This window comes from Convolutriloba macropyga, chromosome 3 (genome assembly GCF_964194025.1).
Source record: "Convolutriloba macropyga chromosome 3, txConMacr16.3, whole genome shotgun sequence".
NCBI classification, from domain to species: domain Eukaryota; kingdom Metazoa; phylum Xenacoelomorpha; order Acoela; family Convolutidae; genus Convolutriloba; species Convolutriloba macropyga.
Genome location: NC_134470.1, coordinates 14831932 through 14846837, shown reverse-complemented (window position 1 = coordinate 14846837; position 14906 = coordinate 14831932). Strand labels below are relative to the sequence as shown.

General features: G+C 37.5%; 1 protein-coding gene across 1 annotated transcript in view; it reads left to right on the top strand.

Annotated features, from left to right (window-relative positions):
- LOC142336547 (DNA repair protein RAD50-like) overlaps positions 1 to 13101 on the top strand; it is an 84942-nt gene extending 71841 nt beyond the window's left edge. Inside the window, exons 13-17 of the mRNA XM_075385454.1 lie at positions 5 to 53; positions 3629 to 3766; positions 4282 to 4481; positions 12503 to 12699; positions 12811 to 13101. Coding sequence (XP_075241569.1) covers positions 5 to 53; positions 3629 to 3766; positions 4282 to 4481; positions 12503 to 12699; positions 12811 to 12988 — 762 coding nt within the window. The 3' untranslated portion in view covers positions 12989 to 13101. The remainder of the gene's footprint in view (positions 1 to 4; positions 54 to 3628; positions 3767 to 4281; positions 4482 to 12502; positions 12700 to 12810) is intronic.
- The last annotated feature ends 1805 nt before the right edge of the window (positions 13102 to 14906 follow it).

Genomic DNA, 14906 nt, shown 5'->3' with positions numbered 1-14906 from the left:
GAAGGCCTTCTCAGAGAAAGACAAACTCACCAGAGAATTTCACCAAACTGCCGGTTAGCGTAAACGTAACAGAATTCGTGCGTTTTAGAAGGGGAGATTTTCATGTTGTCTAAGAGGTTATTTCAGACTAAATTTATAGTTTTCAGGTTGTTTTGATAGCCTTTCGAAGGTTTTTGGTAAATAAAGGGAGTTTTACGCTAAATTGAAGGAGTTTCAACTAATTCTCCGGTTTTAAGGCTATTTTAGCGAAATCTGGCCTGTTATTTTATTGTATTGCTTTTTCTTGTCACTGAAATGTAAGCTTAATGCTCGTCGGTAGTTTCTATTAAAAATTTAATTCTGTGAATTTTTGACTTAATAAATTGCAAAAACTTGTTAAATTTTTCTAATTGCCTATTTTTCGCTTTTTCAAAACTAGAGATGTTTTGTGCTTTTTTTGGCTTGTCCGAATTTGTGTGAACAATTAGATTGTCTCCATGACTGGAAATATTTTTTCCTTTGTATTTGTACTTTTACAAATTGAAAAATTAATTAATTTTTGTTTTTTTTAATAGCCGCGAAGCGATAGCGGAGGGCTATTATTGGCCTTTTGTTGGTTTTTAACGACTCGAAGAGGAGTATTAGTTTTCTTTACCGGAAGTACTGTTCGTCAAACAGCGTTTTGACCTAAAACCGAAAGAGAGTAAAATTGCCATCAACTAATTTCTTCTGAGCGAGAGAAGTCCTTTGATCATGCGCTTCGATCAGTGAATGATTTTTCGACTTAGAAAATAATTTTTGAGAGATTGGTGCATATAGATAACCCTTATTGACCGTTTTTTTTGTCCATTTGACTCAATTTCTTCGCTTGTAATTTGTTTCTCTTTGTAATAATAGGCTTTGGCCAATGCTGCATTAATATGTAGCTCGTTGAAATTGATACCACAAAGTTTTTGAGAGCCTAATAATGCGTTTTAAGTGCAAAATAGGCATGTTTTTTGGATTTTTTTATTGATTTCTTTTTTATCTCTGAAAAGATATTTTTCTAGATGAGTATATTTGGCGGCGATTTGTGGACAGTTTATACATTAGGCGCTTTATAGCTTAGCTCATTTTTGTTTTGTAGAATTTAAAGTATGCTTTCAATTTTTGCAATTTTTATCAAATTTTCTCAGTCGTTGTTAGTTTTTTATTAAGTTAGTATAAAGCCTTTTTGTGCACAGGCTCGGATTTTTTTGTGTGTTTTGAGTAAATGGTATAGTTCCTGGCGTTATCTTGGAAATTTAGTGAAAATTTTTTCATAAACGCAGTTTTAACAATATTTTGTACGACATTTTTTTGTGAAATAATTTAGTGTTCTAATAATATTTTAACTGTTACATCTTTTTTTCGTTTAGACAAGAGATTGGGTATGTAATCTTCTGAGCCAAGAATGCTAAGTAAAAAATTTGTTTTTTACTTTATTTCCTTATTTTATTTTCAAATTTACGAAGTAGTCTTTGTTTTTTGTTCTAGTATCATTCTAGTTTTCTCCTCAGACCTGAAATCTTTTTTTCAATGGTTCTTCATTCGTTAAGTTTTTTCAATTTCATACTTGTTAGACTTTTCGAAGTTTTTTCTTGGTTTGCAGTAGATTTCAGATATGTACCACTTAGGCTTTGCTGGATCTAGTTTTAGAAACTTTGACTGATATTTAGTTTTTGTGATTTTTTGGGAATAGGTTTTTAATAAACTATTTTCGGTTTTTTAATGTTACTCTGTTCCTTTTGTTTTTTCAAGATTATTTATATTTGCAGTATTTTGATTTCATTTTGTTTGCTTTCTCCAGCAAAAAATGGATCTGTATAATTTCTTTCAGGCCTAATTTTAAGTGCTCTGACGCCAAAAAATGTTTGGTGTCCTATTTTCTGCTGAGGAAAGTAATTTGTGGTGGAAGTAATTTTTGAAGATTGATACCTGCCTTATGCTTTCCGACTGTCTTTTGGTCGAAGAGTTAATTGTGTGTTTTTGAAAAATATCTTGTCGTTTTTTTGAAAAATATCTTGAGTTAGTTCGTGACATTTTTAGCCGGTCAATTTTTGTGTTTATCAATCTTTTTGCATTCTAAGAGATAGGCCAGTTTTCAACACTACCGGATGTTTTTATCAATGAAATTTTACTTTTTTTAGATATCTCAGTGAGTTGTTTCTGTCAACATTATGTCTTTAGATATAAATTTTTGGGTATTGTCTTATGATCTCCAATGATTTATTTGTTTTTATGTTAGCTAGTTTTAATGATGTCAATGCTCAAATCTATCTCGTTATGAGGTATAAATCTCTTACTTAATTTTCCCATCAAAGCCGGTAAGGTAAAGAATAGCCGTTTTAAGACAAAAGATAATGGTTTCGGCTGTAGTTACGGTTTTGCTGATGCAGTTCCGGCGCTTTGAGTCGCTTCCGGAATTCTTCCGACTATGTTTATTTCGTCGACAAGATTTTTGTTACGAGCATATGATGTCAAGTAACTTCAAATCTGCTTTTGGTTCGTTCGCTCATCATGCAATTACAACTGAAATGCGTGCGTGACCTCATTTTTCACTCTTAGTGGAGCCATTTTTTCATTCGCGTGATTAAATTTTTGGTCACACGTGACTTACCTCACTCTCAAATTTGTCTGACTTCCGCTCTGGAACTGTTTTTTCTTTACTTGAATTCAACGAGATGAAGTCAAGTGAGTGTGTCTCACTCTAAATGAAGGGAATTGGACATTAGCTAATAGAAGCAGCAATAATTTATACAGATTCTTGATTAAAATCTCAGTTCTTAATGAAATTCTTGATCAAAATCTCAGATTCTTTACATCTCAGTTCTTAATGAAAAGACTAAATTTCTTTTTTGTCTGTCTTTTTTACTTTCTTTTTGAGACTGCAGATCTACAATGCTATTGCGCCTTTTTTTCTGGCAATCTGCCATCTATGTTTTTGGTTTAATTTAACCTTTTAGTTAATTTCATTTTTTTATTCAATTAAGATACTCTTCACTCTTCTTTGATGCTTACTGCAATCAGAAACTAGAAATGTGACAGGCTGACTTTTGGCGAAGGTATCTTCGAGTCTTTTCCGGATTTCTTCTGGCTATGTTTTGAAATCGCTTTACCTTTTTTGAGCACGCTTTTCGTTTTACATAAGTGACGATTCAAAAGAAACTGGATAAACCGATGAAGCCAGGCCATTAAGTCATAGTGCATTAGGTTATCAAAGTTCATTAGTGTTTTCTAGCTGAAATTGGTATAAAGCTTTAGCTTCCAGTTTGAAGCCGAATTAAGTATAATTTTAGAATCTAACTGAAACTGCATTGCAAATTAGAACACTTTTTGACACTAAAAAAATCCATCTATTTCGGTTTCTTTTTTTCCTTTTCTGTTTCAATCCCGATGTGTATCAAGAGCGTCAACGGTGGCTATTTTTCCGTTAATTTGCCGGCTATGTTTAGTTCTTGCGGTCGCCTGATCCACATTTTTAATTGAGGTAGTTAATATTACCTTTTATTGGGCTATACAAACCAATATCGGTGTATGAACAGGTCTGAAAGCAGATGTATGGAAATAAGCTTATGACAAAATTTTGATGGTTGTGCATTGCAATTTGTGTATGTTTGGGATATTATAGGTCAGTTACGCGAGTTGGAGCAGAGTTTGGAGACACTAGAGAAGCAGTTGTCTGATCCACTGTACAAGGAAGCCAGTTCCAAATGGGTCAGGATGGTTGCAGAGTGGAAGGCGAACAAACTAGCTTGTGCAGATTTGGGTTAGGCTGCTTGCTATTGTTGTTTAAGTACAGGTTATGTGACTCTGCTGGAAGTCATTGAGAAGTTCTGCCGTATTTCGAAAATAGCGACCTGTTGGAGATGTTAAGCCACAAGTTCAAAGTGAATTATGCAGAGTCACGTAACCTTGCTTAAAACTCGCAACTTGTACGTTTTAAAATGACAAAAATCTGGCAATGTATATAGCAACTTCTGACATTTTGACTTCTGGCACTGCCGACTTTCGGCATTTTATAACGTGCACGTGCGTGTTTTAAGTGAAACCTTATCATTGGACAACTGAACAGCGGTAACCAGTAATGCATATAGATAAAAATTAATAGCGAAGTCACTGTGCGAAATGAACGAGGTGGTTGAAATCTGGCATGGAACAATTGGTTCTGTTTAACTGTTACTAGCTGCAAACTCAAAATCATGGTTCATGACATTTGGTACTCTCTCAAATTGTGAAAATTCTCATTTTAGTATTTGTGTTGCTAATTTGTTTGTTATTTAGACAAATTTGGGAAGGCATTGGACAGCGCGTTGATGCGTTTCCACAGTGTCAAGATGGCCGAGATCAACCAGGTGTTGTCGCAGCTGTGGAGAGATGTATACACAGGGGGAGACATTGACTCAATAGAGATCAGGACTGAAGAAGGAGAGAACAGCTCTCATACAAGGAAGACATACAACTATAGAGTAGTGATGATTAAGGTACGGCTGTAGTAACTCTTATTTTTGGAGCTCCGATACTGATTACATCCTTCGGCAAATTAAAAATCTTAATTCTTGCAAATGTGCGTAGAGTTCATTTAAGATCCGTTAATAACTAGCGTCCTGATTGCTGTCCTGAATGAACTTTAAATTTTATTGAAATTTGCATATAATAAAAAATACCCACTAAAAATTGAGTTTTAGGGCGTTTATCGACTTTTAGCATTTTTTGGTAGCGAAAACTCTGGAATTTTGCTTCATTCGTGTGCTCGGAAGATCAAATTCTGTCATAGAAAACAAATGAAGATCTGGAGTAGCGACCAAAGTTCGCTAAAGACAGCTATTTAATAGCTCTCAGCTAAATTTTGATTTATATATTCAATTGTTTGCTTGATCCTCGACGCTTTTGCTATCCTCAAAAATGGGATAAACTGGTAATGTCCGTGTGGATTAAGTACATGTTCAGTAGAGCTCTACTATTCTCCAAGTATACGTTTAAAACTGTTAAGGACTTATAATTTCAAGATTTGCTAGTCAAATTTGGGAAGATTTCGGCCCCCGAAATTTCGCACCCCTTCTTATTTTCTTGCGTAACTAAATGCAAGCTGGCGGGAAATCTATTTTAATCTCCTTATTTCTTCAGTTTATCAGTCGGCTATTATTGTACTTTACTTGTTACTACGTTTAATCTGCATTTGAAAAGCAGTTGATTATTACAGCGAGCTAAAGAGAACGTTTTCAATGTGGAAAAGTGAAAAAAAAAGAAACGGGATCAGTTCACAAAGAGCAGTTTTAGATGCCGTCACCTACACCTGGTTTCAAATAGCTTTAGTTAGCAGGTTGCGCTTTTATGGATTAATCTTTGAATTCTCAAGTGACTTTTTGACAGATTTCTCGATTTTTGAGTGATTTTAATTGCTCTCAATCGGAAATAATGTTTGTTGTTCAAACAAAATCGATGATTGTTAGAGACTCTATGACTAGTCTCTGATAGTCGAGTGGTTAATAACTACCTCCGCCGAGGTGACTGAATCGGATTCATGAGCCTGGGTGGTTTCGAATCCTACCGAGGCCTGATGTTTTCGCACCCATAAAAAATAATCGAGGCTGCAGCCCCTGAAATAAGATGCGCCGTCTGTCGTTCGAGAGCAATTGTTCTGACATTAGTCCGTTTATGTGTTGGGCTCCCTCTTTTGGGACAAAATTTTGGGCTCCCTCTTTTGGGACAAACTTTTGGTCTCCCTCTCATTGGGTGGGACGTCAAAAACTTATCAATATTGATTGTCCCCGCTCAACGGGCGAGACGAGGATTTAAAGATTAGCTGGCGTTTAATGTGTGCCTTCTCCTGCAATCAGCATGGTTGCTGCACTGCGTATTCCTGTAACAGAAAATGATTGAAATAAACTACTAAAAGCTACAGATCACTCCACAGGCTGTAAGCTCCTATTATCAGCCAGAGTAGCAGTACGTTTGAGGGTCTTTAGAACTGTTTCTGAAAATCTTCCAACGTCTCGAAGTTTAAAGGAATGATTTGATTTCCATCCCGGACCTGGAATGGCACGGCATGTTCTCCCATTACATCTAGGGTCCTAGATTTACAGAATGGACATTTCACTCGTTTACGTACAATTTCACACGCAGTCGAAATTCAAAACGGAACTCATTCGACAATTGTAGCCACAGAGATATAAAGTGAGCTGCGGATAATCAGGCACCTGATTGTTCTAGAGAGAGAGAGAGAGAGAGAGAGAGAGAGAGAGAGATAGCAAACACTTTTTTGGTCTAGTGGAGTTTTGTTTTCCTAACAAGTTGTCATAAGCTGAATTATCAATTTCCTCCGTTTTTTTGGAGAGAAGCTGGGTCAAACTTTCACCTTGTTCTTCAATTGTCTTCGATTGTTTTCAATGATATGATTTCAATTGGAGTGTGGCCTGTTTGTTTTTCTACCAGTACAGAGGATTGGAAAACAGAACCAACATATGCAGCCTGAACTTAAGCAGCTGATCTTCGGATTCCAACGCCGGTTTTTTTAAGTTTAAAGGCATACTTGGTGCCATGAAGAACCTGCCAATAAAAATCCAAAAATGTCTTCATATGTTGTGTGCTGAACCGAACAGAATGTTTGCAGTATTTTCTTTGAGTTTTCTGATAGATAATTGCATCGCAAAGTAAACCATTTTCAGGTCACTAAGGCAATTACCAAGAGCAGATTGCGGAACGTTTGAGTACTTTGAGTTGTCTAGAAGTTCCTCTATTTTTTATGCGCTTTTTTAAGCGAGAGGAATTAAAGGCATCAGAACCTATAGCAGCTCCTCAGACTTCAATTTCATCTTGGCTGTTCTTTATGATCAAACTGTCAATTTTGTTCCGGCTTTGGACTGACAATAGCTCGAACTTATCCTTACTGAGTCCCAAATTGGATTATGCTCATGATACTGTTAGGTTTCCAATGCTTTACACAGATTGTCCTCGGTGCTTTCAACGATTGCATCATAATACCAACAGTGTTTCTACCTCCGCCGAGGTGACGGAATCGGACTCAGGAGCCTGGGTTTCGAATACTACCAAGGCCGGATATTTTCGCACCCATAAAGAAAAAATAATCGAGGCTGCAGCCCGTGAAATAAGATGCGCCTCCTGTCATTCGAGAGCAATTTTTCTGACGTTAGTCCGTTTATATTTTGGGCTCCCTCTTTTGGGACAAGCTTTTGGGCTCCCTCTCATTGGGTGGGACGTCAAAAACTCATCAATTTTGATCGTCCCCGCTCAACGGGCGAGACGAGGATTTAAAGGTTTGCTGGCGTTTCATGTGTGCCTTCTCCTGCAATCAGCATGGTTGCTGCACTGCGTATTCCTGTAACAGAAAATGATTGAAATAAACTATTAAACGCTACAGATCACTTCACAGGCTGTAAGCTCCTATTATCAGCCAGAGTAGCAGTACGTTTGAGGGTCTTTAGAATTGTTTCTGATAATCCCCCAACGTCTCGAAGTTTAAGGGAATGATTTGATTTCCAACCCGGACCTGGCATGGCACGGTATGTTCGCCCATTACATCTAGGGTCCCAGATTTACAGAATGGACGTTTCACTTGTTTACGTACAATTTCACACGCAGTCGAAATTCAACACGGAACTCATTCGGCGACAATTGTAGCCACAGAGACATAATGTGGGCTGCGGATAATCTGGCACCTGATTGTTGTAGAGAGATAGCAAACAATTTTTCGGTCTAGTGGAGTTGTGTTAATTTTTCTTTGAGTTTTCTGATAGATAATTGCATCGCAGAGTAAACCATTTTTAGGGCATCAAGGCAAAAACAAAGGACACCAAGAGCAGATTGTGGAACGTTTGAGTACTTTGAGTTGTCTTGAAGTTCCTCTATTTTTTATGAGCTTTCGTAAGCGAGAGGAATTAAAGTCATCAGAAGCTATAGCAGCTCCTCAGACTTCAACTTCATCTTAGCTGTTCTTTATGATCAAACTTTCAATTTGCTTCCGGCTTTGGCTGACCATGGCTCGAACTTATCCTTCCTGAGTTCCAAATTGGATTATGCTCATGATACTGTTAGGTTTCCAATGCTTTACACAGATTGTCCTCGGTGCTTTCAACGATTGCATCATAATACCAACAGTTTTGTTTCATTTTCTGTAATAAGCTGCCAGATGGCCAGAGAAAACAAATTCAGCCCAATGGATCTCCTTTTTGCACTACAGACTGACTGTCAATCCTTGAGCTGTTGAAGAACAAATCACTGTGCCTGGAGTAACAAAAGGAGGCAAAGTAAAAAAAATACTGGGCATCGAAATTTTGGATGTGCTGAGGATATTTACGCTTCACTGAGTTAAATGCGTTCCTAAAATCAATTCGGAGTATGCCCCCGTTTTGGGTTTTCTACGATTTTTCTAAAGTTATTTACAAACTTCCCTTGACCGCTCCTCCCTTGACCGCAACTTGCTGCTGCTTTGCTACAAACAAGTCTAGGCCTCGGAAGTTGCTTCTTTTGCTGTGCACTTGGCAACGAGACGCCGAAATTTTGTGCCTGCAGCAATTGGTCCATCGCCAGACTTTTTAATGCTGTTATTGAAGCACTACAAAAAGTTGCATCCACAAAGCTTGGGAGCTGGCCAGTTTCACTGATTTGGTTAAGAATGTTGTTACCCGCTTGAATGATCGCAGATTGGACACTTGATTTAGAGAAGAAGATGCTCTAGTTAAGACGTCCCAGCGGCTGTAAAATTGGAAATAGATTGAAGCTGTAAAAGTACTTTTGCTTAATCGATTTGACAAGCTTCGGAGCTATAGTCTCGTATAGTTTTTCGAGTTCAGTCTGTGGATTTGTCTGTTTGTGGATGGTGTTCCCTCCGAAGACCTAGTTTTTACCGAACGTCCGAATTCTCCTTGAAGACGAATTGTTTTACCTCGTTAAGGAGGTGCCTCCATTGTAATGTTGCTTTTTTTCGCTCGCTTATCGAAGCCGCTTCGTAACAAAGGCCAGCTTAGGCACCCACTCTCCATCGCTCAACTCTATTCATCGTTGTTTTTTTGTTGCTACTTGTGGTTTTACCAAATCTGCAGGAGGTGCGCCAGAGACAGTTGCTTATTGTGAAGAACTTCCAGTGTTTGAGATTTTAAAAAAAGCAGAGTACTAACTGAACTCAGCAAGCGATATTTGTCATCATTAATCTTCGGTTCACTCATCTTCTGTGTTAAACCAGTTGAGGAGTCGGACAATGCGCTCCCTCTTGGGCTGCTAGTGTTTTGTTCCTGTGGGCCGCTGTTGTCGGGGGATAAAGAAACATGCAACTTGTCGTTGATATTCATGGAAAATTGAATAGGGGATGAATCGTCAATTCTATAGTGGTTCTGATCAGACTGAAACAGTTGATCCGAAGGTACTTTAGCTCTTAGGCTGTATTTCATTGTCAAAACATGAGAAAGATTCAACAAACAAACCGCTCAATGGATCGTATGCTTCAAAGATCTGAAAGGGAGAATGGAGGGGCTGTGGGTGGGCTGAAAAGTTAGGATGCATCGGATTTTGACGATCTTCTACGGCGTCAACTTGATGATCTTCTGCCTTCACACATTCATCCTAGAATATAAATTCGAAGACAAAAAAAGAAAGGGTTTTTAAACGGGCCCTAAAAATGCAAAATGCACTTTTATATTTAGTTTTCAATGATGGTTGGCTCAGGAAAATTCCAATGAAATCCGGAGCATGTGCTGGGTTTTTTCTGTAGTTTTGCATAATCCGTAGTAGTACATAACTGTACATCGGTATTATAGTTATGACAAATTTTTCTAGCTCAATTGTTGACATTGCATTTTTATGACGCGAGTTTTTTTCCAGACATGTCTGAGGGTATAATTTCTTCGACTAAGTGAGTTAGCTGCTAGGCATATTGAGTGTGCAGTAGGAGCGGTCAATTTTTAGCGGTGTTTTTTTATCCGCCGTCAGCCTCTTGACGACTGTTGTTTAGATTTTTCCTTTTTTACAATTCCAAGAATTTGAATTGTATTGGGGCGCTGTCTTTTTTTTAAGATCTGTTCAGACATTTCATGATTTTTGATGTCAAACTGGTGTAGTAATTTTGGTCACGCCGAAACAGGAAGTGGAGCGGAAAAACGAGTGGTTTTGTGGCATTAAATTGTTTCACTCTAATTTTAAAGTAGTTAGAAAACGGTGTTTGAACAAAAATTTGCTTCCTCGCTGATAGTTTTTTGTTTACATGCAGCAATTTCACTTTGATTTTAACTGTTTTCCGATTTTTTGGATCGGATTTTTTAAATGGTTTTCTCAATCCATGCATAGTGCATTCGAGGCCAAATTTTTTTATTTGAAACAAATTTTTCTTTTTCGATAGTGGTTTTTTGTTCACATGCGGCATTTTGACATTGCTAGCTGACTTTAGTATTAACTGAATATAGTTCGGTTTAAAACGTGAATTAAGTATAGTTCTCGAATCCTACTGAAACTGCACGCCAAATTAGAACACTTTTGACTCTTTTTGAAAGTTTTTCTTGTAAATTTCTGTCTGTTGTTTTTTTTCTGTTTCAATCGCGATATGCTTTAAGCACGTCAACGGCAGTTTTGCATAATCCGTAGTAGTACATAACTGTACATCGGTATTATAGTTATGACAAATTTTTCTAGCTCAATTGTTGACATTGCATTTTTATGTCGCGAGTTTTTTTCCAGACATGTCTGAGGGTATAATTTCTTCGACTAAGTGAGTTAGCTGCTAGGCATATTGAGTGTGCAGTAGGAGCGGTCAATTTTTAGCGGTGTTTTTTTATCCGCCGTCAGCCTCTTGACGACTGTTGTTTAGATTTTTCCTTTTTTACAATTCCAAGAATTTGAATTTTATTGGGGCGCTGTCTTTTTTTTTAAGATCTGTTCAGACATTTCATGATTTTTGATGTCAAACTGGTGTAGTAATTTTGGTCACGCCGAAACAGGAAGTGGAGCGGAAAAAGGAGTGGTTTTGTGGCATGAAATTGTTTCACTCTAATTTTAAAGTAGTTAGAAAACGGTGTTTGAACAAAAATTTGCTTCCTCGCTGATGGTTTTTTTGTTTACATGCAGCAATTTCACTTTGATTTTAACTGTTTTCCGATTTTTTGGATCGGATTTTTTAAATGGTTTTCTCAATCCATGCATAGTGCATTCGAGGCCAAGTTTTTTTATTTGAAACAAATTTTTCTTTTTCGATAGTGGTTTTTTGTTCACATGCGGCATTTTGACATTGCTAGCTGACTTTAGTATTAACTGAATATAGTTCGGTTTAAAACGTGAATTAAGTATAGTTCTCGAATCCTACTGAAACTGCACGCCAAATTAGAACACTTTTTTGACTCTTTTTGAAAGTTTTTTTTTGTAAATTTCTGTCTGTTGTTTTTTTTCTGTTTCAATCGCGATATGCTTTAAGCACGTCAACGGCAGTTTTGCATAATCCGTAGTAGTACATAACTGTACATCGGTATTATAGTTATGACAAATTTTTCTAGCTCAATTGTTGACATTGCATTTTTATGTCGCGAGTTTTTTTCCAGACATGTCTGAGGGTATAATTTCTTCGACTAAGTGAGTTAGCTGCTAGGCATATTGAGTGTGCAGTAGGAGCGGTCAATTTTTAGCGGTGTTTTTTTATCCGCCGTCAGCCTCTTGACGACTGTTGTTTAGATTTTTCCTTTTTTACAATTCCAAGAATTTGAATTGTATTGGGGCGCTGTCTTTTTTTTAAGATCTGTTCAGACATTTCATGATTTTTGATGTCAAACTGGTGTAGTAATTTTGGTCACGCCGAAACAGGAAGTGGAGCGGAAAAAGGAGTGGTTTTGTGGCATGAAATTGTTTCACTCTAATTTTAAAGTAGTTAGAAAACGGTGTTTGAACAAAAATTTGCTTCCTCGCTGATGGTTTTTTTGTTTACATGCAGCAATTTCACTTTGATTTTAACTGTTTTCCGATTTTTTGGATCGGATTTTTTAAATGGTTTTCTCAATCCATGCATAGTGCATTCGAGGCCAAGTTTTTTTATTTGAAACAAATTTTTCTTTTTCGATAGTGGTTTTTTGTTCACATGCGGCATTTTGACATTGCTAGCTGACTTTAGTATTAACTGAATATAGTTCGGTTTAAAACGTGAATTAAGTATAGTTCTCGAATCCTACTGAAACTGCACGCCAAATTAGAACATTTTTTTGACTCTTTTTGAAAGTTTTTTTTGTAAATTTCTGTCTGTTGTTTTTTTCTGTTTCAATCGCGATATGCTTTAAGCACGTCAACGGCAGCTATTTTCCTGGCAATTTGCCGGTTATATTTATAATACTGTTACAAATATTATTATTATATTTTTTGTCTTTTAAAAAGTTTAGAGAAATTTTTGATGTTTTCAGTTTATGGGTAAAAGGACCATTCAAATCTTATCTTCAGATATGAGCACAAACTGTCAAATTTTATACATTTATTGGGCCACTCATAAATTTACTCTAACGGTTGTACTTTTATTCTCTAGGAAGGCGTGGAGCTAGACATGCGCGGCAGGTGCAGTGCAGGTCAGAAAGTGCTCGCTTGTCTGCTCATCCGTCTGGCATTGGCTGAGACATTCTCGATGCAGTGTGCTGTCTTCTCACTTGATGAGCCAACCACGAATCTGGACAGAGAGAATATCTCAAGTCTGGCAGATGCGCTGGTCCGCATCATTACTACTAGGTACGTAGGAATTACGGGTGTTTTCGAAACTACTATTGAAAAAAATAGCTAGCCATTTTGTTTAAAGACAGTTCCGTAGTTATGACGTTATCGAAACTTATCTTTGCTTAGATCCAACTTGCATCCGACTCATTCGCAGTTCATCATCATAACTCACGACATGGACTTTGTTGAGCTTCTTGGCACTGCCGCTCTTGTCGAGTACTACCACGAAGTGTCTAGGGATGAATACAATGGGCTGTCTCGGATTACCAGGAAACATTTCCGAGAAATCGAGTCGAACAATTAAACTCCTCCCTCAATTGAGCTCTCTCAGACTATGCATGATTTGAACGTGATAACTCATTTTGCTTCCTGTCATTTTTTCTCAGATTACTACACTTTAGGGTGTTGAAAACTTAAGCTGTCTCCAATCCTGTTTTATGTAGTACGAAAGGTTTCAAATAGTAGCTAAAAAGTTTTCGGGAGCTGAATTGACAATTTTTACCCATTGCTCTGGTTTGTTTGTCCGCAAAATTGGTAAGAATTTCAAAGTCTCACATGTTTTTAGAAGCGGCGAAACGTTAGTGAGGCTATTGTTGGTCTTGTCGTGGTTTTTTTTGACAATTCAAAGAATTTGAATTGCATTGAGGCGCTGTCATTTTTATGACTCGAAGAGGAGGATTGTTGGCGCATGTTTAATTGCTCTCAAACGAAGTTTGTAGCAATTATATTAGTCCTGTCTGTCTTTTTTTATGCGATTTTTCGCTTGACCAATTTTTCGTCTGACGCTTTTGACTTTTCGTCCTCAAAAACGGGATAAACAGGTAGCGCCCAGCGGGCATTATGTGCTCTTAGAGCCTTTCAGGTCTGTTTCAGCTCAAACTGTCTTGGAGACTTATACTTATACTTATGGTGTGAGGGGCGGTTCTTAGAGGTTGACACCCCCCCCCCTTTGTTGACCCCCCACCCCCACTATTGGCTCCACCCCCCAACGCGCTTTTGCCCCCCCACGCAGTGCTGCCCCCATCAGCCCCTGGTGCACCCCCCCCCCCCCCCCCCGTGGCTAGCTACTGACCAAGCCAACCGCTCGCCGGTCGTTTGAGAGCAATTCGCCCGACGTTAGTCGGTTATGTTTTTAATTGCTGCCGAATGAGAAGCAATTATTGTAAACGTGTGTCTTTTGGCACATTTTTCGCTGGACCGTTTTGCGCTTCTCTTCTAGAATGATCTCTGACTTCTTGATTTTTGAGTGGTTTCAATTGTTCTTACTCCGAAATAAAGTTCTTCAAAAAACCGATTGTTAGAGAGAAGACGACAAGGCCCTTATAGCCGAGTGGTTAATACCTCCTTCGATGTGACGGAGTCGGTCTCTGGAGTTCGGGGATCGAATCCTACCTTTTGATGATGTTTTTTCACCCATTAAAAAAATTTATCTAGTGTACGACCCCTGAATTAAATTGTACCGCCGGTCTTTCGAGAGCAATTTTTCCGACGTTAGTCGGTTTAATTGAACTGATAATTTAGTTGGATTGTATTTGAAACAGGAAATGCCGCGCGTTAAAACTGTGTTCATGTCAATTTCCTTAATAAAATCGAAGAGCAGAACGAAGGAAAAGTTTTATGTTCTTGCCTCATTTATGAGAGAGACAGAGCAAGAAAATTAGGTGTGAAAAAATTTTGCTGAGGGAGATATTTTGTTCACGTGCAGCTTTTTCCTAGGAGAAGAATTTTTGTTTAAATCATTTTTCTTGATGGTTCTACTCGTCTCAATTATAAATTATCAATGTGTTCCTAGACGTTTTTACCATTTTGTTTAATCAGTACACATTGTTAGCTTGGTTAAATTGGCGCATTTTTTTAATTTAAGGCCAAATATTTCAGTTTCAAAATTGGGTTGAGTAGGAAGCTTGATTCCTTCTGATGCTTTTAATATGGATTCGCTTGTTTTGTTAGCTTCTGCAGCACTAACTTACAATGAGACAAATAATGGTTGATTTTTTAATACTTTTTCTATTTTTTTAATTTCTGTTTGCTTTTGATGTTTTCTACCTTTTTGTCAGCTGCAAGATTTATTCGAGAACAAATGCAGCTTTTAGGTATGGAATTGGAACAGATTTGCATTTGTTTTGTTTTGAAAAATTTTTGCACATTAATCAGATTTTGAGACTTTTTTATAGCTGTGAGTTTTAATTGTATTTGGGCGCTGTCTTTTTTAAGATCTGTTC